The sequence below is a fragment of the Brassica rapa genome, chromosome A03, assembly GCF_000309985.2.
Source record: "Brassica rapa cultivar Chiifu-401-42 chromosome A03, CAAS_Brap_v3.01, whole genome shotgun sequence".
Classification (NCBI taxonomy): Eukaryota; Viridiplantae; Streptophyta; class Magnoliopsida; order Brassicales; family Brassicaceae; genus Brassica; species Brassica rapa.
Genome location: NC_024797.2, coordinates 15,818,937 through 15,846,632, shown reverse-complemented (window position 1 = coordinate 15,846,632; position 27,696 = coordinate 15,818,937). Strand labels below are relative to the sequence as shown.

General features: G+C 35.8%; 7 protein-coding genes across 9 annotated transcripts; 2 read left to right on the top strand and 5 right to left on the bottom strand.

The window, feature by feature from the left end:
* Window positions 1-22: 22 nt before the first annotated feature.
* On the bottom strand, window positions 23-4,152 carry LOC103859066 (serine/threonine-protein kinase WNK1). Its single transcript, XM_009136545.3, has 7 exons — window positions 3,775-4,152; window positions 3,654-3,691; window positions 3,231-3,458; window positions 2,935-3,155; window positions 2,474-2,631; window positions 1,938-2,397; window positions 23-947 (listed from the first exon to the last, which is right to left on the bottom strand). Exons 1-7 carry the CDS (start codon window positions 3,847-3,849, stop codon window positions 142-144), a joined length of 1,986 nt encoding a protein of 661 aa, XP_009134793.1. The 5' UTR covers window positions 3,850-4,152; the 3' UTR covers window positions 23-141.
* Window positions 4,153-4,177: 25 nt separating this feature from the next.
* On the bottom strand, window positions 4,178-9,479 carry LOC103859065 (putative defensin-like protein 317). Its single transcript, XM_018657550.2, has 2 exons — window positions 7,599-9,479; window positions 4,178-7,513 (listed from the first exon to the last, which is right to left on the bottom strand). The coding sequence occupies exons 1-2, from the start codon at window positions 7,648-7,650 to the stop codon at window positions 7,305-7,307; spliced, it is 261 nt and encodes an 86-aa protein (XP_018513066.1). The 5' UTR covers window positions 7,651-9,479; the 3' UTR covers window positions 4,178-7,304.
* A 221-nt stretch (window positions 9,480-9,700) lies between these two features.
* LOC103859064 (protein tesmin/TSO1-like CXC 4) lies at window positions 9,701-12,954 on the top strand. 3 transcript variants are annotated; one of them, XR_004456810.1, is made up of 8 exons: window positions 9,701-10,193; window positions 10,473-10,606; window positions 10,687-11,209; window positions 11,281-11,708; window positions 11,791-11,971; window positions 12,063-12,205; window positions 12,286-12,352; window positions 12,434-12,954. XR_004456810.1 is itself a non-coding variant. In XM_009136544.3 (8 exons), the coding sequence occupies exons 1-8, from the start codon at window positions 10,140-10,142 to the stop codon at window positions 12,514-12,516; spliced, it is 1,566 nt and encodes a 521-aa protein (XP_009134792.1). In that variant the 5' UTR covers window positions 9,703-10,139; the 3' UTR covers window positions 12,517-12,692. The 3 variants fall into 3 exon arrangements, 2 of the variants coding, with proteins under 2 accessions (XP_033144714.1, XP_009134792.1); XM_009136544.3 differs by having other exon boundaries at window positions 9,703-10,193; window positions 12,110-12,205; window positions 12,434-12,692; XM_033288823.1 differs by having other exon boundaries at window positions 12,063-12,670.
* Window positions 12,955-13,043: 89 nt separating this feature from the next.
* LOC103859063 (40S ribosomal protein S3a-2) lies at window positions 13,044-14,704 on the bottom strand. Its single transcript, XM_009136543.3, has 6 exons — window positions 14,490-14,704; window positions 14,289-14,394; window positions 13,996-14,133; window positions 13,730-13,915; window positions 13,448-13,648; window positions 13,044-13,347 (listed from the first exon to the last, which is right to left on the bottom strand). The coding sequence occupies exons 1-6, from the start codon at window positions 14,546-14,548 to the stop codon at window positions 13,249-13,251; spliced, it is 789 nt and encodes a 262-aa protein (XP_009134791.1). The 5' UTR covers window positions 14,549-14,704; the 3' UTR covers window positions 13,044-13,248.
* A 500-nt stretch (window positions 14,705-15,204) lies between these two features.
* Window positions 15,205-18,018, bottom strand: LOC103859062 (ER membrane protein complex subunit 2). Its single transcript, XM_009136541.3, has 9 exons — window positions 17,758-18,018; window positions 17,294-17,358; window positions 16,964-17,012; window positions 16,578-16,672; window positions 16,413-16,498; window positions 16,252-16,311; window positions 16,056-16,137; window positions 15,640-15,753; window positions 15,205-15,556 (listed from the first exon to the last, which is right to left on the bottom strand). Exons 1-9 carry the CDS (start codon window positions 17,942-17,944, stop codon window positions 15,386-15,388), a joined length of 909 nt encoding a protein of 302 aa, XP_009134789.2. The 5' UTR covers window positions 17,945-18,018; the 3' UTR covers window positions 15,205-15,385.
* Window positions 18,019-19,096: 1,078 nt separating this feature from the next.
* LOC103859060 (multisubstrate pseudouridine synthase 7) lies at window positions 19,097-23,568 on the top strand. Its single transcript, XM_009136539.3, has 20 exons — window positions 19,097-19,545; window positions 19,716-19,797; window positions 19,893-20,093; window positions 20,189-20,397; window positions 20,479-20,551; window positions 20,638-20,694; window positions 20,776-20,855; window positions 20,928-20,990; window positions 21,109-21,196; window positions 21,283-21,385; window positions 21,502-21,605; window positions 21,693-21,766; window positions 21,900-21,964; window positions 22,061-22,236; window positions 22,368-22,435; window positions 22,523-22,583; window positions 22,691-22,728; window positions 22,818-22,886; window positions 22,964-23,216; window positions 23,341-23,568. Exons 1-20 carry the CDS (start codon window positions 19,343-19,345, stop codon window positions 23,365-23,367), a joined length of 2,094 nt encoding a protein of 697 aa, XP_009134787.2. The 5' UTR covers window positions 19,097-19,342; the 3' UTR covers window positions 23,368-23,568.
* On the bottom strand, window positions 23,548-27,462 carry LOC103859061 (serine/threonine-protein kinase Nek2). Its single transcript, XM_009136540.3, has 15 exons — window positions 27,212-27,462; window positions 26,674-26,811; window positions 26,523-26,589; window positions 26,241-26,306; window positions 26,108-26,154; window positions 25,964-26,009; window positions 25,798-25,878; window positions 25,674-25,716; window positions 25,543-25,592; window positions 25,380-25,461; window positions 25,257-25,306; window positions 25,097-25,170; window positions 24,969-25,020; window positions 24,483-24,869; window positions 23,548-24,407 (listed from the first exon to the last, which is right to left on the bottom strand). The coding sequence occupies exons 2-15, from the start codon at window positions 26,757-26,759 to the stop codon at window positions 23,733-23,735; spliced, it is 1,806 nt and encodes a 601-aa protein (XP_009134788.2). The 5' UTR covers window positions 26,760-26,811; window positions 27,212-27,462; the 3' UTR covers window positions 23,548-23,732.
* Window positions 27,463-27,696: the final 234 nt, after the last annotated feature.

Below are 27,696 nucleotides of genomic sequence, written 5' to 3'. Positions count from 1 at the left end.
CCGGTCCAGATCTAGTGCTATATTGTTGCAAGAATAACCTCAACAGAAATAACAAGGCTCTCTTAGGTATACTTGTGTGGTTACACTTAAAAGTCTTTAATAACAATATGTATACATAGGCAAAACCAAAACACAGCGTAATCAAGATTCAATGGCATCGACAGGAAGTGAAGTTGTCCTTTTGAGACATTTTGGTAGCAATCTTTCTCCACACATCTTCTCCTTCACACTATCTTCATCTCTCTCCGGCCGCCACTGAGACTTTAACTGCTCATCTTGCATCTCTCTGACCTCTATTTGGCACTTGGCTTTAAGCCATCTTAACTCTTGTTGAACCTGATGTTCAGTCTTCTCAACCACCTCATCATCGCAGTATAAAGACGGCAAAAACGAGAACGATCCAGAGCCTGATAGATGGTTTAGACCGTTACTTGCTTCACACGGAAACGTGATTTCAGGGTTTTCATATACTTCTTCTTCCTCTTCCTCTTCTGAATGGTTTTGTCCTGAGTCTATCGAGCTAAGCTCTCTACTCTCCTGCTGTTGCTGCAGCCTCCATAACTCTCTAAGACGAACCTCAGTTTCTCTTATTGTGATCTCTTCAAACCGGCCATGAGTCTCACCGCACCCGTTTCTACAACACTGTGCAACGTTTGCTCCAGGATTGGTCCTGAGGAAGTCCATCACGGACCCCATTGAGGTGCGGTTCGATACGCAGTTGCTGCAAATGTTTGCGTTTGCAGCCGCTGCAGCAGCCGCAAGAGATTCTTCAAACGCAGGGCCTGGTCTCCAACTGGGTACAAGTCTAGATATCTCACCGTCTATCATGTTGGCTATCTTTGTGACTCCGTGATCGTCCATATCAAGCTCAGCTACCATCTCTGTCGCAACGCTCAGTGCTGTGTCTGTCTCTATGTCAAATGGGAAGTAAATGTTTCGGACACGCCCTGCAACAAAACAGTTTTTTACACTCTTGTTAGGTCATAGTCATGGGCATATATTCAGAAACCGGAAAACCGAAGCGAAAAAAACTTAAACCGAAACCAGACCAAAATTTACAAAAACCCGAACATCCTAAATATAATAAAAATATTAATTATTTTTAGAGAAAAAGACTAGTATAGCACCAAACCAAGTTTTTATTCCCAAAGTAGCACTTAAGGCTCAAAGTCACAAAAATAGGTTTCATTAAAGAGGTAAATATACATTTATACCCCTTGGGTTAATTAATCCAAACCTTAGGGTTTAAAGTTAAGGGGTGGGGTTTTGGAATTAGGGTTTAAAATTTTATAAAAAAATAAATAAAAAATAAAAATTTTAAAAACAGTTTCAAAAAGTATTTTTAAATTATAAAAAGAAAAATTGAAAAAAATAAAAAAAACATTTCGAAAAAAAAAATTATAAAAATTTCGAATCTGAAAACATATAATCTGAAACTATAAAAAAATTATTTTTTTCATTTTTTATATTTTTATTTTATTTATTTTTATTTATTTTTGTTTGTTTATTTAATTTTAAACCAAGGGTATTAGAGATATTTTACCCTTTAATGAATATCATTTTTGTGACTTTTTCCTTCTAGTGCTATTTTTAAGACATAAACTTCAAAAGGTGCTATTATTGACAATTGCCCTTAATTTTACTTTGAAATAACTATATATGAAAAATATGATTTATAAAAAAAAATTATTAAAAAGACGAATGATCCTAAATTTGTTTGTTTTTTAACGGGTTAAACTCAGGTTTTCGTTTTTTTTGTTTTAAACCCGAACCAAATCCGAACATTTCTAATTTGATTATGTTTTGGGTTTTATGAAAAAATAAAAACCCGACCCAAACCTGTCATTACCCGAACCGACTCAATTCAGAAAATGTTCAATTTCTAAACGGGTCCATATAGGTCATGTAAGAGTCAATAGTAAAGTGATTGTTGTTACCTTCTTTGTCAGTGATCCTAAGACGCAAGAACAAGCCACCATCATCTCTTCTCTTGCCTTTAATAGTTATATCAACATTACCAGAACTCTTATCTTCTTCCTGTTCATTTCCATTTCTACACTCAAATAGCTCAATTCCATGAGTCTCCTCTGTCTCAGCTGGATTATAAGCCCATCTGTTCGGATACTCATGGTGGCTATCATAACCATTTGAATACTGACGGTTCAAAGAGCTACTAGGGTAGTTGTAGTAGTCAGCAAGATGATGATGCGGCTGCCTAACTAGTGGCACATCCATATCAACTGATCTCAAATCAAACTCACCATCATCTATACGTAGGAAAGGGTCATCTAGTAACTCACGAGCAGAGACTCTAAGTGAAACAGTGGCTAAACACTTCTCTATGAAGTATTTAACTTCAGGGTCTTTCACCTTGTACAATGCATCTGGTTTCTTCCCCTGAAACCGAACTTATTAAGAATTTTGAAAACAGAAAGAGATGAAGCTCTTTTAGTAATGGGAGGGAGACTCTCACCGACATAACTTTCTTGTAGATCTGAGCAGGATGTGTACACTCACTGTAAGGGTAATCAAACGTCACCATCTCCAAAATGCACATACCAAACGAGTATATATCAACAAGTTCGTTATAAGCTTCTTCGTATACTTCAGGAGCCATGAACTCAGGCGTCCCTACACAAAAGACCAAACACTTTCACCATCAGAAACAAAAGAACTTAGCAGAAAAAATGCATCTAAGGGTTTGATGTGTATATAAAATGTAACACCCGCCTCATTCTCTCTCGAAACCGGCATGTTACTTATGCAAAAATATCGAATTAAACCGATTAAATATCAAAACATTTAATAAATTAAAAAGAGAAGAAAAATACTTCTAGTATGAATAATAAAAATAAGTTTCACAAAACCAAAATAAAATCTTGATTATTCCAATACACCAAACCGACCAGTTATCCAATTAATCGCCATGCTCACCTACGCAGTGAGCAGCGTGAGACTTTCTCAAAATGGCAGCAAGGCCAAGATCTCCAATCTTGACCTCTCCTTGATTGCCATTAACGAAAATGTTGTCACATTTGAGATCTCTGTGGATCACAGGAGGGTCATGGCTGTGTAAATAGTGTAAGCCTCTCAAGATCTGTCTACACCAATGCTTCACAGCTCTTATGTTCACTCTCTTATGCCTCAGTCTATACCTGGATCCATTATCAAAACCTCTCAGACATCATATAAGAGCCAATGATAAAACTAATCGTGTAAGATGATCTTACTGTCTTAAAGTGCCAGAAGTGAACATTTCAGTAACGAAATTGATGTTTCTGTTAGCTGTATCAACCCAAGAGGTGTAGAACTTCATGATGTTCTTGTGTTTAAGGGTCTTGAGGAGATGAATCTCACAGTAGAGCCTCTCTAGATCTTCAGGGCTCTGTAAGAAATCGTAGAGCTTTACTTGGTTCCATGCTACTTCTATGCCTTCATATTCATCAAATGCTCTGTAACTACAAATCATCAAAAGGAATAAGATTAGTGTTTTTTTTTTTTTTTGCAGAATCTGAAATGGGTTTAGGTCAAAGCAATAAAGAGATCCAAAAGAAGCAATCTTTATGTTGTGGGGATCAAAAAGTTTAAAACTTTATGATGAAAAAACAATAGCATCCATCACCAGATCTAGAGAGAGAGACTTGGTTACTTACACAGTTTTTGAAGCTCCTTTACCCAGAACTTCATTGTACTGCAAGAACAATAATAACATTAAAAACTCAACAAAGAAAGAAAATGATTGAGATTTTGGTTAAGTGAGAGAGGAAAGATTACTCTTCCATATCTTCCAGTGGGATCAACTTCAACAAACTCAGAGTAATCTGGTTCTAGATAACTCAGATTGTTCATTTCTTTCTCCCAATCAAGAGAGAAAAATAAAATCTCAAATGAAAATAAAATAAAGTATAGTATAATAGATCTATCAATAAATATCTCTCTCTCTCCTTTTATTTTAATATAAGGGTGAGTTTCGGTTTCTTCATAGTCATCTTGTTCTTCTATAATAAGGAGCTGAACAGAGATGATGTAATGAAACTAATGTAGATAAGAACAGTATCTGTATTTAGACTCATTATTACATTATAATGAATAGTCTATAGTGAGAAAGAGAGAGAGAAGGGGACTTGAGCTGAGAAGACAGACAAGCTGAGCTTTCTGCAATAGTTCCAATGGAAGTTTTTTTTTTCTTTCTTTTGATTGGTTATTACAGAGAAATACAACCACCTCGTGAGAGAAAGACAAAGACGGTACGCGTTTCTTGCGGGACGGTGGTCCACAAAGGGTAAACTATAACAAAATATCTACAGTTCATATCTCTCTCTCTCTTGTTTTTTCTTTTGTCAACTGTTATAAAAGTCTCAGTAGTAGCAACTAGCAACGGTTCATGGTCTAAACTACTCCGTAGGAAGCTAGAAGTCTAGCTGCAACGATTTATTGTTGTGTGTGTATATACATCCCCATATTTATAAAACTAGAACGACCCGATGGTTAGACCAGATTCAACTATAAATCGATCATATAACCGGATTAAATTTAAAGTCATTGAACCGGAATAAAATTATTAAAATTATAAAAAATCCATTAGTCATATAAACAAAAACTAATTAATATTTTCAGTGCTTTATATTTGATATTTATATATTTTAAATTATGTATCATATTTACTATAATTATTTTTAATTTTTTTGTCAGTGATTAAAAATATATAAATATATATATTGTGAATTATATTAAATCCTGATTCATATAATTATTCGGTTTAGTTTCGGGTCCTTTTTGAAAACATTGAGATCCCCCTTCTCCCATTAAACAATTACAAAGCTATCTATAACCTATGCCAACTATATCTTAACGAGTAGCCTACTTCTACCATAAAACAACAGTGCTACATAACTAAGTACTAATGTTTACCATAAGAAGCTTTTAACAGAAACAGTTAAAATGAAAACCTAATCTGGGATTAGAGACAGCGAGACAATACATTAGCTTGTCGACTGGATGTTCCGAAAGAGGCAACAATGGCTAGTTTGTCCACGTGTCAAGTTGCCTGCGTTATCACACTCTCTCTTGACCATATATCAACTCAAATATAAATCATATATAGTACATTGAGCAATAATTATAACTAAATTCAGATTTACTTTATAGTTTTTTTCAAACTTTAAATGATCATATTTCAACAATAATATAAGTCCTTTCGACCATATACTACATGTTATTATGCCTTGAAATAAACGGTATTAATCGTGCCATGTAAATAAAGTCTCTTGATCACATTCTGAACGCCGTGACCATGATTGGATCTGGACAAAGCTTGTTGAAACATTAGTCTCAGTCCACAATTTTTATAGAAGTAATATACATAGTTATAGATTCCTAAATTGTTAAAAGTATTTTTATTAAAATTCTTATAAAAACGTTTATTGTCTTCAAAATTTCATGGCCATACCATAAATATATTCAGAGTAATTTTTATGCTTCTAGTTGTTTTCATAACTAAACTTCATTTTGATCATTATTTTGTATATCCTCTACAACCATTAGACTAGTAAACCCTTGTTTACATCAGAAGGAAACGAGACAAGTCTACGTGAATTTTAATATCACTTCAACGGTTCAACCATTAGACTAGTAAACCTTGTTTAGGAAACGAGACAAATTCACATCTATTAAACGGCCAAAAAAATCACAGTATCTATTTAATAAACCACAAGAGACCGATGGGGGCCTGGGGGCCATATAGTTTTAGATGAAGAACACACATGTGCATGTGGGTGAATACAAAGACATGCACGATCATCATAGCCTTTTAAATGAAAAAAAGCAAATAAGACTTGGTTGTGATAATGAATCAGACCAACCACAAATCTTATCCCTTTGGCCTTTTCCTCACACCATTAAACTTTATCATAAAGTTTTATTTTCATTGGTATTGATTTTCTCTTTTAAAATCTTTATACAGATTACTATATTGGATTAACTCTACTGCCAATAACTTTAATTATTAAATTGGACCTTGTTTAATATGACTACTTCGCTGGTGATTCCGTGGTTGCCCGTACGGAAGTCACAAGTAAAGGTAATCCAAAAAGTAATCACAAGTTCACAACACCTAACCTCAATAAAATACTACTAATAAAACAAAATTAGTTTTATTAAGATACTGACAAAATTTGCATCGTTGTCGCTTAACGAATAATATTAAATTAACCAGGCATATGAATGGATCCAACTATCCATCTAATCTCTGTAATATATACATCGATTATTTAAATTGAGACATGAATAATAACGTTTAGCTGACAAACAAAAATAATGGTGATTGTTATTGATATGATATGCTTGGACATAATTAGTATTGACAATAAATTTATGAATGATTTAACGTACAACTAATTAATATTTTATTATAGAATCATAGGATTGATTGATACCCTAAAAATTACGATTGATTGTTCTTGTCTATTATCGACAGATATTTATTTTATTGGTATTCTTTGTTTGTACTACCAACTATGCTTGGTTTGCTCTAATTTCATTAGTTCTGTATATATTTACGTTGTTTCATCCACCATAAACATTCAAAACATGCAAATTTAAGATAATTATTTTTATATATCAAAGGCAAATCTAATAGCGAAGTCTCCTCAAGTTTGAACATCAGAAAATATCAAATCATCTAGAATACTGGATTCAACTCAAACTTTCAATTTCATCGTATTTAAAAGTCTTGTTAATCTATTAACAAATGAGAAACGAATACTCAAAAGGTCAAAGACTCAAAAAAGAACCCTGGAACAAAATAAGTCAGAAAAATATTATATAATTGCGTTAGAAGAAATATATAACAAAAGCTTAAATTCGTAGTATAAAATTCTTATGTAGCTAACTTCTTTGGTACGAAAATGTTCCGATCTGAATTCAATTTAGTTTAATAATTCTATGTGAAGAAACTGTTAACTAAGCTGTATCGATTCGGGTTAGTCTTGGGTTGCCATGCAATGCATAAAACCCAAATGTGATTTAGTATTATTGAATCATTGAATTTGATAGATATATCGAGACAAACATACTATGCTTATTAAAGCCCAGTATACATTTGTGTCCGGACATAGGTACTCATCAAAATTGTAGACTAATTAAATGTTACTAGAAGGAATCTGCTGTTTTGAACAAAATTATGAAGATTAACCAAAAGTTGAGTTGCCAAAATATAGATGCGGATATGTGTGGTAACGATCTTTGAAGTGTTTATTATATTGTAACGATCAAAACATCAAAAATGGTCGATTATGTGGAAGAATTTAACAGCTATGGGAACAATAACAATCTTTAAGGCTTGGAATATCAGTGCACATGCCATGAGTATCACGCCAACCATGTGTGTTTTGTTTAATACAAGTTTTATCACAAACATCGTTGTCGCATGGTTTCATTGGTATTGAATATCCACACCATTTTCCTGAGGGAAAAGGCGGCATGGGAATCATCCCTGCGTTTCCTACTTCCATCTCTGCATCATTAGAAAAAAAAACTAGATATAACCTAGTCGAACTTACATCAAATATAAGATGAAGAGCACGAGAATGATTATTTACCAGCAGAGAAGATGACGAGCACGAGAAGAAACGCTACCAAAAAGCTCTTCATATTTTTGTTGTTGTATGTTATTGTTTGTAATCTTTTGCTTTTGTTATAAGAAAGTGCTGTAGATATTGACTGAAAAGCAATGCATAGGTGGTTATATATATATATTAAATACAAACGATGATCGCTCCACTAATTAATAAGAACGAAATCTTGACTCTGGCCTTTTTTTTTTTTTTACAGCTCTTGACTCTGACCATTTTAGCTTGCCAAATCCGTTGAGTAATTTGACCTAGCAAAATACTAAAGGGGTGTTATCGGTTAGTAGAGATTTAAAGTTAATTCATTTGGTTTTATAATCTAGTGTCATTCAATGATTGATATTAAATCTTTTATCATAATCTTGTGTCATTGGTTACTGTATTTACAATCTTTTCATTAAAAGAATTTAAAATATATTGTTATTCAATTTAAGATTCAAAGACAAGATTTAAAATTTGGTGTTATTCATGTTTGATAAAAAAAAATTAATTCCTTTGACTTGAAATACTTTCGATGGATTTGGATACAAATTTATGTGTAAACTATAGGAGTCAAAATCTGACGTAATACCTCATAATTTTATAAACATTTTCAGTTAAAACCAAGAATCAAATGAAAAAAGAAACATGACGTGATGAAAGTACTCATCTAGTGGCAACATTTCTCACTTTAATAAATCAAATTCTTTGTATTCAGAAAATATATAAACAGTTTTTTATGAAGTCAGTGTCTCCCATTTTGTTTATAAAATTAGCATCTGAATATTTCATCTATATCAGTCATTTGATCAAACCTAGAAAATTGATTTCATTGTTGACTAAACCCAGATTTTCTATTATATTCATCAAATTGGGATTTTTTCCCCTATCTTACTTCAGATATGCTATATGATATTACATTTTTCACTCATAATAATGAATATAAAACATCATTTTCATTGTGTATTAATGGCGATCTTATGATAATATCGTTTTCTTGAACATATATTTTATAGTTTTTAAACTTTGGAATTACAATTCAATTTAAAATCCTTGAATAAATTGTAATTCTGTTATAGAAATCAAATCATATTATGTTGAATTTATAAATACATCAACAAAGATTTAAAATAAATAAAGTAAATCATGTATCTTAGATTGTAAATGAATTAAAAAAAAAAATCTAACCTATTTGAAATCTAATAGAGTTAATTTTAACTTATATAACCAATAACACCACCTAAGATGTAGAGTATCACAATATTTTTTCTGAGTAATTTGACCTAGCAATATACGTTTCTATAAGTTTAAGAAAATCAGAAAACAATATCTTATTCCATAACTGTAGAGTATATGAATTAATTGGCTTTTGGTGAAAATCTAATATACACATATGACATAATTTTCAATAACCAGAAAAAAAATCTTGGTACTTACAAGTTTAGATATATAAGATCTTGATCAAAATAGTTGACTACAACAGGTTTAAATTTTAAGAAGTTTTTATTACGAAAAATGCCTTAAATTACAAAGCCCAATAGAAATAAACATATTACTTTGAAAAAGAAGAGTATTGAAGATCAGAGAATATTGTAAATAGAATGTCTGAAAAAAGTAAAAACTAGTAGTCATTCATCATGCGTTATAAATTTAAGTTGATATTACTATACAATATACAACATCACTTTTGTAGAAATTTCAACATAAATAAGGGCAATTGTCAATAATAGCACCTTTTGAAGTTTATGTTTCAAAAAGAACACTAGAAGGAGAAAGTCACAAAAATGACATTCATTAAAAGGTAAAATGTCCCTAATATTTTTGGTTTAAATTAAATAAACAAACAAAAATAAATAAAAAAATAAAAAAAATAAAAAATAAAAAATAAAAAATAAAAAAAAATTTATAGTTTCAGATTATATGTTTTCAGATTCGAAATTTTTATAATTTTTTAAAAAAAAAATTTTGAATTTTTTTTGAATTTTTTTTTCAAATTTTCTTTTTATAGTTTAAAAATAATTTTTGAAACTGTTTTATAAATTTTTATTTTTTATTTTAGTATTTATTTTTTATAAAATTTTAAACCCTAATTCCAAAACCCCACCCCCTTAACTCTAAACCCTAAGGTTTGGATTAACTAATCCAAGGGGTATAAATGTATATTTACCTCTTTAATGAAACCTATTTTTATGACTTTGACCCTTGAGTGCTACTTTGGGAACAAAAATTTGTTTTGGTGCTATCCTAGTCTTTTTCTCCATAAATAATTGATGAAAGTATTAGTAGTTTTTATTTAAGTATCTTAGAAAGCCCATTAAAAGGAAGGGGTTCAAAAAAATATCTCAACTAAAAAGCCCATGGGCTTAGAGAAACCAAAAACCACACGGCTCTCCGTTTGCCGCTTTCCCGCTCCTCCTCCATCAAAAAACTCTCCATCTTCTTCACTAAACGATCGAACTTTCTTCTTCGTTGCTTGGTTCCGGAAGCAGTCACAATTTTTTTATTGGAAGGCTAAAAAAAAACTCGCCGGAGATGGACACACCGGATAAGAACCGCATCTCCGCCGTTTCGTACTGCAACTTCGAGGTTTTCTTTCTCCCACTCCTATTTTTCAGCTATGATAATCAGTTCCCAGAGATTATGAAGCTTCCCAGCGTGAATCCACATGTAGAAGTTTCCTTAGTTACCTATTCGCTCCAAAATTAATATGACTTTTAGGGATGAAATTAGGGTTTTGGGGGTTTAAGCTCGTCCTCGTTGGGCTTATTCGAGTAGACTAAAAGTTAGTTATTGACATTTAATTGTTGCTGAATCGGAGTTATAATTAGCGAATATTATTCTCAGTTTAATATATATATGATGCAGGATTCTCCAGTTTTTCAGTATATTAACGGACTTTCCCCAATAGAGCCAGTGAAGGCTGATCATGCCTTCCACTCGTTGGCTCTTGCATCTCCTTCATCTCTCTTTAGCTCGCCGCAGATAGTTTGCATCAAAAGGTAGGAGGAGAAAAGATTTGGTATTGTTGCGTTTTTTGTTAAGAAATGCTGATATTTGTGTGGTTATGTTTCTTCTATAGACAAGATGTTCTGGTTCAGCTGAAGTGTAGTGGACCTGAGGAGGAGATGGCGAATGTTTCTGAAACCGAGGCGTTTAAGGAGCAGGTTAAGGTAGCAATTGAGTTGGCGAGTTCTTTGAGGAAGGGAGAGGATGGATGTTGTAGTCAGATGGGTTCTTCTGATGAAGTAGTAGTACCAATGGATGCTGAGAATGAAGTGATAAAACAATCTGGGGAGTTGTGTAGACGGATTAATGAGCTTGATGCTGATTCGGATATGGTAATTCAAACCGAAGAAATGGAAGCTGAGACTGGGTCTGGCGAGCAAGAGATACCAAATGGGAAGGATTCAAGAATTTGCTCTTTTACTGTGGTGCCTCAGCAGTTTTCTTATCACTCAGGGAATGTAGTGCAGCCTTGCAGTGTGCAAGTTGCAGCTGGAGCTCTAGACACCACTCTTAGCAGTTTATCGAACGTTGCAGCTTTTGATTCTACAGCCAAAGCTGAAGATGAGGAAGAAATAGAACTACAGCGCAGTAGCAAGGTAACATTTCAGTCCATTGATTTGAACTTTGAATATAACTTTTCTGATTAAATATAATTTGATTCTTGCAGCAACGGAGTGTACGCAGGCGCTGCTTGACTTTTGATTTGGGAGGATCTTGTAAAAGGATACCTTTGCGTGATTCCACAAACGACAGTCCCCTTGATTTTACATCTATCAACGAAGCTCCTACTCCTCAAAGCTGTTTACACTCCAGCAAACAAGAGACCGATGAGATTCTACCCGTACCACGAACTATTGGCCTGCACTTGAATGCTCTCGTGAACCCCTACCGAAATAAATTTACTGCCAAAGATGGCTGTGTTCTATCTCATGCTGCAGAAGAATTCACAACTCCTGTTTCCACAATAAGGGATTTGGTGGCCTGTGATAACCAAATCATGGAGGAGGCGTCTGAGAGATCTATGGAAGGAGAATGGGTTGAGGAACTTGGCAGTTGTAAGCGCTGTAGATGTAAAAGATCCAGATGCTTGAAGCTGTAAGTTGTTTTCATTCTTCTCACACAATTTTCTTCAAGTTACCTTCATCTCACCTGATATCTTTTGCTTCATCTGTTACAGGTACTGTGATTGTTTCGCTGCTGGTCTATACTGCGTCGAACCTTGTTCGTGTCAAAATTGTTTCAATAGACCAATCCATGAAGATATAGTTATAAGAAGTCGTCGAAATGTTGAAGCTCGCAACCCATTAGCTTTCGCTCCAAAAGTTGTCTTGACTTCTGCCTCTGCTACATATTTTGGGGTAAGATATGTCATGAGATCAACAGAGGCGCAAATTCATAAACAATAAAAAAAATAGACTCTACTAACTTATCTTGATTTGCTACTGAAAGTATGTTGAGGCAGTGACATGTTATTATACAACTCATGCTAATTATAGGAGGAGAGCAACAAGACTCCTGCTTCAGCAAGACACATGAGAGGATGCAACTGCAAGAAATCAGGATGTTCAAAGAAGTATTGTGAATGCTACTTGGTAAGTTTGGTTTCGTTTATTCTAATAAAATAATTTCCATTCATTCTTCTTAAAAATGTTTCAATGACATGTTTATCAAGGTGGGCGTTGGATGCTCGGCGAGCTGCAGGTGCATAGGATGCAAAAATATTCTCTGTCAAACAAATGGTAAACTTTTCAAACTTCAAATGCCATTTCATTCGAGTTAATTAGAATTAGCTAAAGATTGTTTTTTCATTGATTTCTCAGAGCAATTCCACTTACCTTGCGCGGTAGAGTCTGATGCGGTTACAATCAACGAAGAAGCTAAAGATCATTGTGATTATATCTAAGTCTAGTTCGGTATATATATAATAAACATATATGAAAGTGATAATCCCTGGTTAGGAAAGTAAATGTGTTCTGTTTTACTTTGCTCTTTGTTTAAATTTATATTGGTTGTTTGTTTGTTCTTTTGCACTGAAGAAAGTTTTGTAACGGTGGTAACGATACTTGTCTCATTTGTCTTCTACTCGTTTGTTTTCTCTTATGGTTGTTGCGAGTTCGTTCTTGAAAGCAAGCCGAGCATCGAATTATTAAAACAAGTAACAAAAGACAAGATGACTTTGATCTGGTCGATCTTGGCCAGAACAGAACACTATCATTTGGATTTTGTCTCAGTGTAGTGTCAATTCGATGGCATGTGACATAGATTATTATGAACTCAAAGAACATTAACAACCAGTACAATGGCAGAAGATCAAGAGGAGGTTTATTCGTTAAGATGAAATTGATCTTGTAAAGACAAGATGGTTTTTGATCAAAAAAAAAAGACAAGATGGTTTAGTGATGATAGAACACTCCTAAGAAGATGAACAGGTCCAAAACAGAAAGAATATCTTGTGGAATGTTTCTAAAACAACGTTGCATAAATTATCCAAAACTGGCAAGTTTATACTATGAAAAGTCACAAATACATCAAACAGAAGAAGAAGCTGAGGGACCAAACGAGTGCGAAAAAACACAAAGCATTAAAGATACTAAAGTTTGGAATTAAACGATCTCTCTCAATTTGAACACCTCTCTTAAGCTCCAATGATCTCAGCAGGTTCTTCGACCACTGTCTCATCAGCCGGCCTGTCAACCTTCACACCAACATCCTCTGCTGTGTAGTCTCCGTGAACCTACACAGATTTATAAACCAACGCATTTGATTATTATAACCTTTGATGATATCTCAAAATATTAAAAAAAAATGTTGTTAGGGTAGTAGTTTGTCTTTACCTCCATGAGCTTTCCAAGGTCGAATTTGGGAGCCTTGAGGATCTTGACTTTACGGATGAAAACATTCTGAAGAGGGTAGATTCCCTGAGTTGCCTTCTCAATCTCTTTCCCAATAGATTCTGGAATAAACTTGGCAACAAGCTCCTTGAGGTCAGAAGATGAAGCTTCCTTGATCATAATCTCCCTCATCTTGCTGCGAATCTGAGCAATGCACACAAACAACAAAGGATTAGGTGGTAAGCTCAGGAGAAAAAAGATAGCATAACTAAAGACTATATATACCTGACGGATTTGGCTAGATTGAGCGTAGCAAGTTCTCTTGACTTGGTTAGCACGTCTCTTGGTGAAAGCAATGCAGAAAAGCCTCAGAGTGAAGTTGTCAGTGGTTTTAACATCAACGTGACACTCAATCAAAGTCTGCCACTTTTTCACCAAGGATCTGAGTTTATCAGTGGTGAAGTCCATTCCCTAGTAATCAAACAAAGAGCTAATGTTAAATACAATAACCTAATGTTAAAAAATCAATATTTAATTAAGTATGTCCTTACCCAGAACTGGGTCAAGACATTCCTTCCCTGGACATCTTCAGCTCTCAGACGGATCTTCCTGTAAGCGTTGTCCTCATCACCTTGGAGATCAGCAAGAGAAACCTCAAACACTCTGTGTTTCAAACCCTCTGATGCAATCTGGTATGTTCCAAAACACACATAACATCATTTAGATACATTAAAAGCATTACCATAACACTAAAACATTGGCAATTACAACAACTATCGCACTAAGTTCCGACAAATCTCACTAGCAAAAGCGATCAACGAGCTTGTAAGAAAAGAGACATTACCTTGGTACCCTGAGTTCTAGAAACAAGTGTCTTTCCGACATTTCTGTGAGTGAAGTTAGAGGGAGCCTTGATGTCATACCAATCCTTCTTGGAGAAAGGATCAACACTGCCATCATCATTTCAATATAGACACAACAACAAATCAATTACAATGACTCTCAAATAACTTAAATGAGCTCAAAAGATTTTATAATTGCTTACATCTTCTTCTTGCCTCCCTTTCTTCCTTTGGAGATTCGCTTGTTCTTCCCGACGGCCATGGCTGAGGATAGCTAGGTCTTACGAGGCAGCAAATGCAAAGATGTGTAACCCTAAGTGAATGATACGGCGCTTGTTGAATTTAAACATGCATCTAGGGTTTTGAGTAGTGATGTCGTTAGTGGGCTACGTAGCCCACACTTAATATTTTTAATACCCACCCAAACAAACTTGAATCACTCAGTTATAAACATAAATGGGCTTTTTTCGGCCCAACGACTGAAAAATGGAAAAAATATGATACTACTTTGTAAAAATTATAGATATGAATATTTAACAAAATCCAACTGAATTTAAAATTATAAAAATACAAAAGGAATAATAATCAGTTTAGTTACTATGTAACAATTTAAATTATCGTAAATTTAAGCATAGAACAAATTAATAAAAAAGATTATTTCATTTCATCAATGTTTCATGCTCCTAAAATTTTTGCAGTGTGCTACATATCACGTAAAATTGATTATTTAAAATTATATAGGTAGTTAAAATTTAATATATTTATACGTCAAGTTCTTCGAAATCATGTTATTTGACAATTTTAGTTGTATTTGATAAATTCGTGAAAAAATATAGTTATAATTTCAAGACTATATACATGATTACTAATGTTTCACATTCTTTGCCAATTATTTTTTTTGGTATTCTTTTGTTAGGATTGGATAAATTTAATTGACTTGATTAAATACCTCTAGTAAACAGTGTATGTATGAGTTTATAATAAGCCAAGAGTGAAAATTGAATAAGCAAGAACAACGAGTGATAATTCTGACAACAAAAAAAGCTTTAACCAAGACAAATGTGAGCCAGCGTTTTTTATCTGGTGGTCTCTGATGAACTTAGAGCTTCAAGCTTCTTAATGCAGAAGAAAGTAGGTTGAGTTTGGCAGGAGCTTTTTGCTTGTACTCTTTCTCCAGAGCAGTTGCAGCTAGAGACTGAAGCTCTGGTGCAGCCATGTCCTTGTCCTCTTTGTTCCTGCCTTTTGAGAGCTGTGCTATTGCTGATCCACACTGATTTAACACAGATGAATCACTTCAAATGTGTGTCACTTGGATATGGATTAAACCTGTGTGAGAAAGAAAAGAGATCTTACCAAGCATATTCCAAAGAGGGCTCTTGTGCTTTTACCACCTGTTAGGTCTATGGTTGATGCATAGTACTTTCTTGCTGCTATGAGGTTTTCATGTCCACCAATCGTATAGAGAACCTGATTTTGGAAAAAATTACAAAAAAATTGCATTAATAATACAATACCAGAAGAAGTTTCAAAGTGGCCAAAGCGGTAATTTATAGTGAACTTTCAAAGTTTTGGATTTCGAGTATTAGTTGTGTGAGCAATGCTCAAAGCTCCATGTGATAGTTAGCTCTTCTATTGCTACTTCATGACTTACACATCATGAATGACTACTAAATCTATGTCTTAAACAGACTTTCTGGTGATGGCCATAAATGTATTAACAAGGAACAGCATGACTTATGTTTCGAAAATAGAATATTACATAGACTTACCTCGGCATATGCTAAGTGGTACAATGGAAGAGTAGGCTGAGATAATATGAGCTCTTCGTAGCAAAAAGCTGCCTGTTTGTACCTGTTACAAATTATAAATTAAATCGGATTGAAAAGAGATAGAGATTCCAAAAAAAATGAATAATATAGTTAAATGTTTGCTTAGTGAATAATTGTATGTCAAAAAGAGGCGCACATTTGCAAGGAAACATAAATTTCTGCAAGTTCTCTCCATGCATCATGATCAGCCATGAATCTACATAAAGACAGAAAAACAAACAAAGGTGATCAGCAGTGGTATGTTTCATCTGATAGATAATTATTAATCCAGTTTAGGGTTGGTTAGCAAGTACTCACACTTCAAGATATTTGTTAAGATGCTCAATGGCTAAGGAAGGTTTTCCCTGCGCCTTTGCCATAGCCACCTTTCTTTTGTGTATAACCTAGACATCGAGTTTTACTTAGCATCTGGACGCAGCAGCTTGTGGGTAGTTTAATGAAAGCAAAGATGTGGAAACTTACTTGATCGAGTGGATTATCCTCCAAAAGGATTGAATAGGCTTTTTCAGCCTCTTCCCACATTCCCTTTGCTTCTAGAAGCAACGCCTCCAGCTTTCCTGAAATATATTACCAAGACGCAGCTCAGTTTGGGATCAAGGTAAAAAAAAGAAACTTGCTGCTTACAGAACCCAACTTTCATAGAAAGACCAGAGCACATATATACACACCAAGAAGACTCCAAAATGTAAAATAAACAAACATGTGAATAAACAAAGCTTACACATGTAGACCATATGAATTCAGCTTGGCTTAACTAGTACCCTAGTAGCTAGCCTAGAGAGTGGGATTGTGAAGTCCAACAAGAGTGAAGAAATTGCTCAGTTTCTCAAAGATGGACATGTACTTACCCACACGTTTGCTCTCCGGAAACTTCTTCTGCAGCACCTTGATGCAATTCTGCAAAAATACAAGTGCGCCTTTTTGGTGAGATATCCAAATACTCGAATTATATTTATCAATCATTTATTTCAAAGAATGCATCCATAAGTTTTACAAGATATTTGAATTACAAAATGCAAGAAAGAAATCTAGAAACGAGGCTTAAGCCTCAGAAATAGCATAAATACACATATACAACCCTGAATAACTGAATAAGTGATGTAAGTAATCAACAAACCATTTTCTTAAAAATAGAAACATTCTCAAGGTAACAGTGGAAAGCATAAAGGGAAACTCACCTGTGCAGCACCAAGAGACTGACAGTCCATAGCTGCAATAGCTACCTGCTCATATAAAGTCCACTCTGCACACACAAAAAGGATAAGCCACTTAGCTCCTTAGGTTCATAAACACACCCATCATCTCTTTCACTGCATTATTACACAATCCGTGTAAAGTCAACCTCTAATCAGCTAAGACAGCAAAAACAAACCAAACCAGGCTGGGAACGATATAACATGTACATAAACAAAACAAACTCCATAGAGAGAACAAAGCATTACAAACTGGCAGAGACATTACATGTACAAAAAAAACAAAAAAAGTCCATCAAGACAAGTTCTTTCGAGACAAAAGTCACTCCTTTATGTTGTCAGCTACTAGTGCGAACAAATCTCCTAAAAGAATCAATAGATTGAGAAGCAGATCAACAAAACATACTCAATTGAGAAGCAAATCAACAAGGAATTGAGAATCAACATACCATCTGGACCAAGAGAGGATCGCTTTCCCGGATCGTTCAAGATCGAGAGACCATGCTTGAGCACAAGCTCTGATCTGCGAACCTTGAGCTTACGGACGAGGCAGAGATACTCCCAAACACCTCCTCCTCCGTTCTCGACTTGATTCTCGAGTTGGTTTAGCTCTGTCTCCTCCGTCTTCGTCACCATCTCTCTCTCTCTCTAGGCTCGCCGATTCGGTTGTGGATCTGTTATGTTAGTGGGAAGGTCGATCACTAAAGTCTCCTTTCTACAAAAGAAGACAATTAAATTTATCAGGTTCGGTTTATTTTTCGTACCGATCTGGTTAAGATCTTCGGTTCGGCTCAAGTCAATGATGATGGAATATTTGATTTGTACCGATCTGGTTTAGGACTTTTTATCGGTTTGGAGATATTAAAAGCTCAACTAACCCAGAACAGTGCGTTAAATATTAATGATTAGAGCTGGAATCATTATTTAGGTTTTGAAGCTTCCAATGTTACGAACCGCCTCGTCTCGCCCCGCAGTTAACAGTAACAAAAATCTCTACATATACTATATATCTATACGTTTTTATAACTGTTAAAACCGCACCGCAGTTAAACCGCTTGTCCTGCATCGCTCAAACCGCGGTTACCATTCGGAGCCTGAATGTTATAAACCGTCCTGCACCGCCCCGCAGTTAATAGTAACAAAAATCTTCATATATACCATATATATCTATACGTTTTTATAACTGTAAAAACCGCACCGCAGTTGAACCGCTTGTTCTGCACCGCAGTTGAACCGCTTGTTCTACACCGCAGTTGAACCGCTTGTTCTGCACCGCAGTTGAACCGTTTGTCCCGCACCGCAGTTGAACCGTTTGTCCCGCACCGCAGTTGAACCGCTTGTCTCGCACCGCTAAACCCGCAGTTACCATTCGGAGTCTTAAGTTCCCGATTCGATCCGTTTCGAAAATCCAAATATCCAGAAGTACCAGATTCAAATAGTAGAATATTAAATCTGTCAAAATCGGATCCAAATTTGTAATTTTTATTGATAATTATTTTTAAAATAGTGATATCTATATATAAAAATTAATTTTATCTATTATATTTCCATTTTGTAATAGTTTATATAAATTTGTAATAGTACATATAGAAATTATTAAAAACATTATATATTTTTTTATTTATAAATTATTATTAATATTTTAATATTAATTTTTATTTATTTAAAGATCTAAATCTGAATATCCGCCAGGTTTACAATTTTAAAAAAGATATATGTCATTTGAATGTCTAGAAAATCAAAATTCGGATAAAAATAATGAAAACATGTATTCGTGATAAAATTTTAGATCTGGATTCGGATATTTTAAAAAAATTTGGAGACCTGAGTAGTCCTATTAATGATTGGTAATAGGCTGGTTTAGAGCGTAGTCGGTTCGGTTCGGTTCGGTTCGGTTCGGTAAAGGTTCAACAAACTGGCTCAAGTCAACGACGATGGAGAATTCGATTTACTGGTACGGATCTGGTTTACAACATTTTATCGGTTCAAACCGAAACGTTGCGTTTTAACTTAGTGTCTTTGCCTTTCCCGGCGATGAAGGCAATGAAACTAAACAAAACTGTTTCGTCTTGTTTGTTGCGTCTGCTAAAACCCTACTCCTCGAGCTTTCACTGGACTTCGACAATGGCGGCGTCAGCTAAAACCTCCGAGGGTATGAAGACCGTAGATGAATCCGACGTGGGCATCTCCTGTTTCATCTCCCAGCTCCCTGGCTTTCGCGGGATTCTCAAACAAAGGTTGTTGTTAGATCAGAAACTCTCTGATATAGTTTTATTTTTTGTGATGAAACAAAACGATTTTTTTATATGTTTAGCTCTTAAATTTACTTTTTTGTTAACAAGTGGATTCAAAGATTCAACCTTTATGAAAATTTGAAATTATATTTGTTTGTATTGGTGTTTGGTAGATACGCAGACTTTATTGTAAACGAAGTGGATATGGATGGCAATGTTGTTCGTTTGACATCACTGGATGTCTCTCCTGAGATGGTTTGTCTCTACTTTGATTCACACTCATCGGATCAGTGAGGCTACTTTTTTCTTTTGTTTATGTCTGACATTGTTTGTTGTTTCATCTGTTTTAGGATGTGAAGGAGGAAGATAAAACGAAAAGTTCAGATGATGTACCACAAAGCTATGCTTCTGCAATTGAATCCTTCAGATCTCTTTGCAGTGCCTCTGATGCAGAGCGTATGGAAACTTTGGTTAATCAAGTCACTTCAGGAGCTGATGATGAGATCTCGCCGGTTGTTCTTGATCCAAGTTCTGACAAGTCCAAGAGAACGGTATGTGATTTGATTGCATATCTACTTATGGAACATTATCTTTAGGCATTTTTATGAGGGGGTTTACTTATACTACTACTACTACTACTATTCAGGCGATCCACAACTTTGTTAAAGAAAAATTCAAGTTTCTAGTGACCGACACGGTAGATGGTCCAGATCCTACTTCGAAATGCATCCGTGTGCGAGTTAATTCAGGAAACGCTGGAGGTAAAAGATCGAGAAAGCGGAAGGAGAGAGGTGATAAGCCGTTTGATAGCAGAGGTTCAGAGCATTGGCCAGCGGATGTTGGCAAGTTTCTCAAGTAATAATAATTATAAAACAACTTATATATGGGATTACACTTTGAACTGCATCATATGTATTACTAACTCACTTGATATAGGTTCCATCTCTACAAGGAGAACAAAGATACACAAGAGGCCTTGGGATTGATAGGAAAGATGCTTGGCGTTCAGGTGCTTCCCATCTCTTTTCTTCGTCAATTGAGCTATTCTCTAGCCATTGTACTTTCGTTGATAAACTGCGTTCTTTAATTTCTCAGCCAAAGTCGTTCGGATTCTCTGGAACAAAGGATAAGCGATCAGTCTCAACTCAACGTGTAAGTAATCTGCACCTGTTTCCTTGGTAAGATGAGTATCGTTGTTATAATACATAATATGTGATTGTTTTGGGCTTCTAGGTAACTGTGTTCAAACAGCAAGCTAGCAAATTGGCTGCGCTTAACAAGAGATTGTTTGGGATCAAAGTTGGTGACTTCAGGTAAGCCAACATATTCTTGAACGTTTGTATTTTGTCTTGTTTTTGTGATCTTAATGTTAGTGATGATTGCAGCCTTGTAAAAGAGGGCCTTCTCCTTGGGCAGCTGATGGGAAACAGATTTACAATCACATTGAGGTGAGAGTGTGACTGAACGCTGTAAAAATGAAATAAACTTTATGATGTAACTTCCAGAATCTCTTCTCCAAGAAAGCAATTATTGACCTTATATGTATAAATTTCCATATTTTTTCAGAGGAGTGGTTGCAGATTCTGAAGAAACTATCAAAAAGTCTGCAGAATCCTTGGGCAAAGATGGCTTCATCAACTACTTTGGCTTGCAGGTATTATTTACTCGTTTTAGTAGCTAATATGGCTTCTCTAAAAAACTCAGTTAAATTTTATTAAATATTTTACTTGTATATGACAGCGTTTTGGAAGTGGTTCAGTACCAACCCACCATGTTGGAGCCGCACTACTGAAAGGAGAGTGGAAAGAAGCTGTAGACATGATTCTTGATCCAAGAGAAAGTGATATCCTTTTAACATGACTTAGTCTCAGCTACAGTTGCTAATACAGTATCTGTTTGAACCATATTAGTGGCTCTAAGCAGTGCATGATTTTTCCTTGACTTTGAGATTTTCTCCACAAAGAAATGTAGTAAACGAGGCCCGTGAATATTACAAAGAAACTGGTGACATTGACGGGACTCTAAGGCAGCTACCGCGATACCTCGTTGCTGAAAGAGCCATTGTAAGTATTCAGCTGTTCATGTGTTGGGGTCTGCCATTATTGGGTTTCTATATTAATCAATTTTAATTTTGGGCTGTTTTAAAACAGCTGCAGTGTCTGAAGAAATGTCCTGGGAACTACCTGCAGGCTCTGAAAGGCGTACCCAGAACTTTGAGAATGATGTAATAATTTGTCTATTTAATATAGCTTTAGTTCCTTTAGAACGTTACCTCTTGAGACTGGGATATGAAATGCCAAGCCAGGGGCACAGCTCAAGTTTCTTAGGTTAATGTACATGTGATCCTTGTTGTGCAGGTATGTACATAGTTATCAAAGCTACTTATGGAACAATGCAACAAGTCTGCGCGTGCAAAAATACGGTACGCCAGTTTTCTTTGTTAATCAGCTCTTGGCCGTTGTGTATGCTTGTCAATGGAGGTTTTAACTTTCACAAACTTGTTCTTGTGGTGTGGCAGGGACCAACCAAGTTGTGTTGGGGGACTTGGTTAGTACAAAAGTAGATGATGCAAAGAGAGTCGTTGGCAGTTTGAACTCTGAACAGAAGGAAAACAGCGAAGAGGCATTGGACTGTGACCAGTTAGATGATACTGCTGTTGTTGATCTTCCAGGAGAAAGGAGTGACCTCTTTAAGGTTATTTTCTTTTTGGGAACTTCTTACCTAGGCCGCCTATAGTTGAAAACTTTCATCTTGTGTGAAACTTTGGGTAACTAAAGATGTTTCTGCGTTATTCATGTTGTGATGCTTTCTTTTGTGTTCTTCAGGTTGTAGGTAAAGAAGACGTGGAAGCTGGAACTTACTCTACCAGTGACATCGTCCTCCCTCTACCTGGGTAAGTTGCTTGCAGAATTTTCAAGTAAAGTAGATGGAACGTTTTGTACTACTTGAAACTAAATCAACTTTCTCTTTCTTTCGACAGCTCCAGAGTTATTTATCCGTCCAATGACGTTGCTGAAATTTTTCATGATTTGGCAAAGAAGGTTTGTTAAACTAAACTCACAACTTAAATTCTCAGTGTATACTTTCTGAAGTTTTTGCATAATCTGCGAATGGAATCTATAATTTTCTGCGTACATTGCTTGCTCAGGACGGTATCAGCCTAACAGAGAGCATTCACGGTGTAAAGTAAATTCCCATATCCTCTTTATGCTTGTGTCACTCTGCATCACCATGAGCATCTACTTATATTCTACTAATAACAAGCATTGTTTCAGGGAATTCTCAATAACTAGCATGACTGGTGGTTATAGACGTGTTTTCCAGAAGCCAATTGACTTTGAATGGTACTCTAAACCTCCTCCAGTAATGAGATCAGAGATTATATGGAAGCAGAGACTAATTTGTTGGGTAATTGCTGCAGGGAGTTACTGACTTACACTGACAGCAATAAACCATTGGCAGAGACGGACCTGGACAGGATAACCATGGAAAAGCCAGTGGACAAAGTTGGATCCGCTGAAGAAACTGAATCCGATAGCAACCAACCAGAATCATGTGAAACCGATTTGAAAGATTCCGAGCAGACACAGTTGGCTCTCAAAATGGCTCTTACTCTTCCATCTTCTTGTTATGCAACAATGGCAATCAGAGAGCTCTTGAAGACGTCAACTTCTGTAAGTGCTCAAAACTCCTTTTCATGGAGATTATCTTACATTGTGCTTACTTAAACTTTACAAATTAAAGTCGAAACATATATCTCAGAATCTGAATACTGCCTGTTTGGGTGACTAATTACAGGTTGCATATCACAAGACACTAAACTAGTGATTAACACACTGGGAAGAAGCCATCTGCTCGACATCGTTGCTGGTTGTGCTATATTATGTTTTAGTTGCTTCAGAGTCTATTCAGAATCCTATCTTCTTCTTTTTCGTTTATCAAGGATTGTATTTTCTCTAATACAACGTTGTATACTGGAATTTTTTTCTGAAATAAACATCAAACTGACAATGAGAGTTGCAATTTCTTGAATTCCAATGTAGCAGTTACAGAGACGTTAGCTACTCATTACAGAACACAAGCCTAAGTAGTTAACTTTGAAACAATTTTCATGGACATTTTCTGATCAACTGTCAAAAGTGGAAGTTTTTCTCACGTTGCAACATGTTAGAATTAGACTGATTCCTTTCTCAATCTTCCAGCTTAGTAGTTTCCTTGAAGCTCTTGGACAACCAAATCGCCGTCTCTCTAGGTGAGACTTTCCCTGGACCAAATGGTCTCAGCAAGACATTCAGCTCATCATACCTCTCATCCTGAAGCAACCTCGCACTGAACTCAAGCAATCCCTCCAGTGCCTCGGCTCGTTGCTGATAAGAACTAGGATCAAATCTCTGTCTTCTTATACCAGACGAACCCCTGCTTGATGCTCCAGCAGTTGCATTCTGATCAGACGATTCGCTTTTGTTTTCAGGGTATGATTCCTCATACTGATACACCGCCTTCATGATCGCTCCTTCAAAGTTTTGGCCTGGTTCAAGGGTGAACTTGTCTTTCGTGACTGAGCAGTCTAGTGGTGGCTCTGGAGGTGGGCTGTATGAACCTCTAGACGATGCTTTCTTCTTCTTCTTCCCACGCACAACTGGAACAAACGGCTCTTCCTCGTATGACGCTAGTGGAAACTCAATCTTGTCGATTCTTGGTGCGTTCATGGACACGTCAGGAGATTTTATCTGGTGGAGAATACTGGTTTTGGAGTTGTATAGAGAGTCTTTGATTTCTTTTACAGGCTTTCTTGAGATAGGCATGGAGGCTCTACGAGTCAAAGCCGCTGATTTCGGTTTGGTATGCTGTGAGGAAATAGGAAGCTGCAACATTATGGAAACAAACGTTCTTTATTCTGACAAAACAATCAGTAAAACCATTAAGGATAGATCACTTACTTGTCCACGGCCACGCACAGGTGAGGCCAAAGCTCTCACTGGAACGTACTTAGAACTTTTAGAAGCCTCTGTGGTTCTACGAACAACCGTTCCATCACCACTTTCATCTGTAGACAATTCCACTTGTCTTTCACGAGTCAAATACGCAGCAGGCACAGGTTTTTTAGTAGAAGAAACAGAATCTTCCTGGTTACCCCTAAACCTGCTTGGACCGAAGCTCTTGCTTTTGCGTGCAGGACGCCTTCTCTGCTCAGGAAAGCTGCTTCTCCTGGCGGATTCAGATTCTGGCCACTGTGCAGGCAACACATTGTTTCCTGGATCGTTCACCTTCAGATGAATCTTCTGGATATACGGCTGAAGCAACGGTTGTCTGAGAAGCTCAGCAGCCTATACAAAAGAAGAGAGATGATGTTTACTGGTCAGTTTTGTTCACTTTCACGTTCTGAGTTAAGACCATGTACATAAGGATATAATAATATGACGTACGCTTGGTCTGAGTTCTGGGTTTTTCCGAAGCATGCTTTTAACTAGACACCGGCTGAAGAAAGCAATAGCATAGATCAGTAAACTCTAATAGAACTCACATTGAGACAAACAAGATCGCACACACTTACAATGTAGCAGAATATTGCGCTGGAAGTGGAGGAACGATTGATCTGTTAATCCTGTTTATTAGCCCTTGCATGTCCTGCAATAATTTCAAACGCCGGCAACAGTCAGAAACTTCTGATGAACATAACCCAAAGAAACATAAATGTAGCTTTCAGGGCTTACAAAAGCTTTGAATGCTGGCTTCATAGCTGTCATCTCATACATACAACACCCTGAAGAAAAGAAGACAAAGATTCAGATGACTATTCTATCGTTAACAATCTTAGCCATGGATGAGAAACTTGCCAAGAGACCAAATATCAGACTTGGACCCGTAGGGTATATCAGCTAGCAGCTCCGGGCACATGTAGCTTGGTGTTCCAACCACCTGGTTTTGAAGAAGGGTAACTATCAAACCTGAGTCTGAAACAAATCAATATGTGAAAATTCTAAGGAAAACTATACTTACTGAAGATGCGAGGTCATCTGATGTTAAGACCTTGGCAAGTCCAAAATCGCCTGCCAATATCATCCAACCGATTTGTTAAACTATGGTTGGTTGTTTTAATGTAATGTGACAAATTTGTTTAAGTATCTCACCTAGACGTATATCTTGATCCTTTGTCAAGAATATGTTTGAACACTGGATAAATAAAAATCTGTTAGTCCTGGGACGTGTATCTATAAACTGTGTTGATCTTGGGACATAACATCAAAACCAAACCTTGACATCGCGATGGAGAATGTGATTGGCATGCAAGTATTCAAGCGCCATCAAGAGCTGAACAAGCCATTTGCAGAGTTTCTGATAACCAAACCAAAAAATAGTTGAGAGATTCAGAAATTTTGTATTAATGGCGAGAATCAATCTAATTTTTCTTAGCACAAACCTCTTCAGAGAAGTGTACACCATTCGTTTTCTTTATAGCTTCCGCCCTGCAATGCAGAAGAAGCAGAAAAAGTCAGTGACTATGTCAAATAGCCTCTTCTCTAGTCTGTAGCAGGAAAGTGCTGATGAGAAGGAATAAGCTTACATGTCTCCTCCTTTGCAATAGCCTATGATAATGCACACATAGCATCCCTAATAGCACACATCCATAGACCATAGAGATGGTTAGATTTTCAAATGCTATGTTTAGGAAACGAAAAGACATGTATAGATGTTACCTTTTCAACCCAAGAATCTTTATACTCCACAATGAATGGATTGTTTATCTTTCTAATCAACTCCATCTACAAAGAGATAACAGGAGGTTATTAGTCTACAGAACAAAAGTCAACATCTATAGCTCAAGAATGATGTATGATCCATAACAGACATTAAACAACAAAGCAACACCAAGAGTTCTAAACTCCAGAACTCATGTCTAAGAAGTGACAAAAGGAGCTCCATTTGTTCTAAACATATATGTGAAATGTTTCAGAACACAGAAGAGATTTAAAAACAACCTCTTGATGAGCAGATCTTCTTGTCCTACCAGTCTGCCGAGCAAGCCGGATTTTCTTCAGCACATACCTTTAAACAGCAAGAAGGAGCAGAACATTACAGATAATTCAATCATTATATTCGAGCAATCCTGTGTTTAGGTGAAGTACTTACAGTTTCTTCTCATGCTTATGTCTCACAAGATGAGCTGACCCAAAGGAACCTTTCCCAATCTGCTCAAGTACCTCGTAATGCTCCATTTACAAAACTCTGAAACTCACCTCCTTTGTCTTTAATTTTCCTCTAAACAATCTGCCACAAGATAGAAGATAAAAGACACATTGTAAGATCAGTGCATCCTTCAATCATGCTTCTTGTTAAGCAACACAAGACCGTACCTTTTCTCAACATCACAACTAAAACATGAAAACAAAATGTAGCAAAAACACTCAAGAAGCAAACTTGGCACGACGAACACGAAACAGAATCTTCAATCATATAATAAAAATCGAATCTTTCGTCATATATAACAAGCAGTAATCAAGAAACTTCTAACGTTTTATCGTCTCCGGTGATGTGAATAAACGAAAACTTTTCCAGAGATAATTAGATTTAAATCCTCGCATTCACAGTCCATAACACAACGAAGAACAGAGCATTTTGCTAAAAGAAATAAAAACGGTTACTTTCGTTCAAGAGAGAGAGAACGGACCTTAAAACGGCGTCGTTGTGAGATTCAATCGGCAGATTTAGAAGAAGGAAATAAGTTGAGAGAAAGAAGTTATTGCATTCCACGGAGGGAAGCTACTAAACGGCACCGTTTCCGGAGAAGGAGCAACGGTAGTGAAGAAGAGGCATTAGAGGCAGAAAATGAAGGAGAAACTGGTTCACCATGAGACCTTGCTGCTCTCTCTCTTGAGAAGGAAAACGACAGATTTTGCCTGATGTAAACATTTCCTTATTATATAAAATTTCAGACAACAATATACTTTAATATTAATTTAATGTTTTACAGTATAATATCTGATTCACCCTTTTGTCCAATATGATGTGACTTTACTTTATTTATTTTCTTTTTTATTTTTAAACATAGAAGAAAAAGCATAAAATGACAAGTTCGTCTTGAGATAAGATATATTATTTTTTGTAGTTCGTGCATTAACGATTTGTTAATATATTTGACCAATAATTTGATTA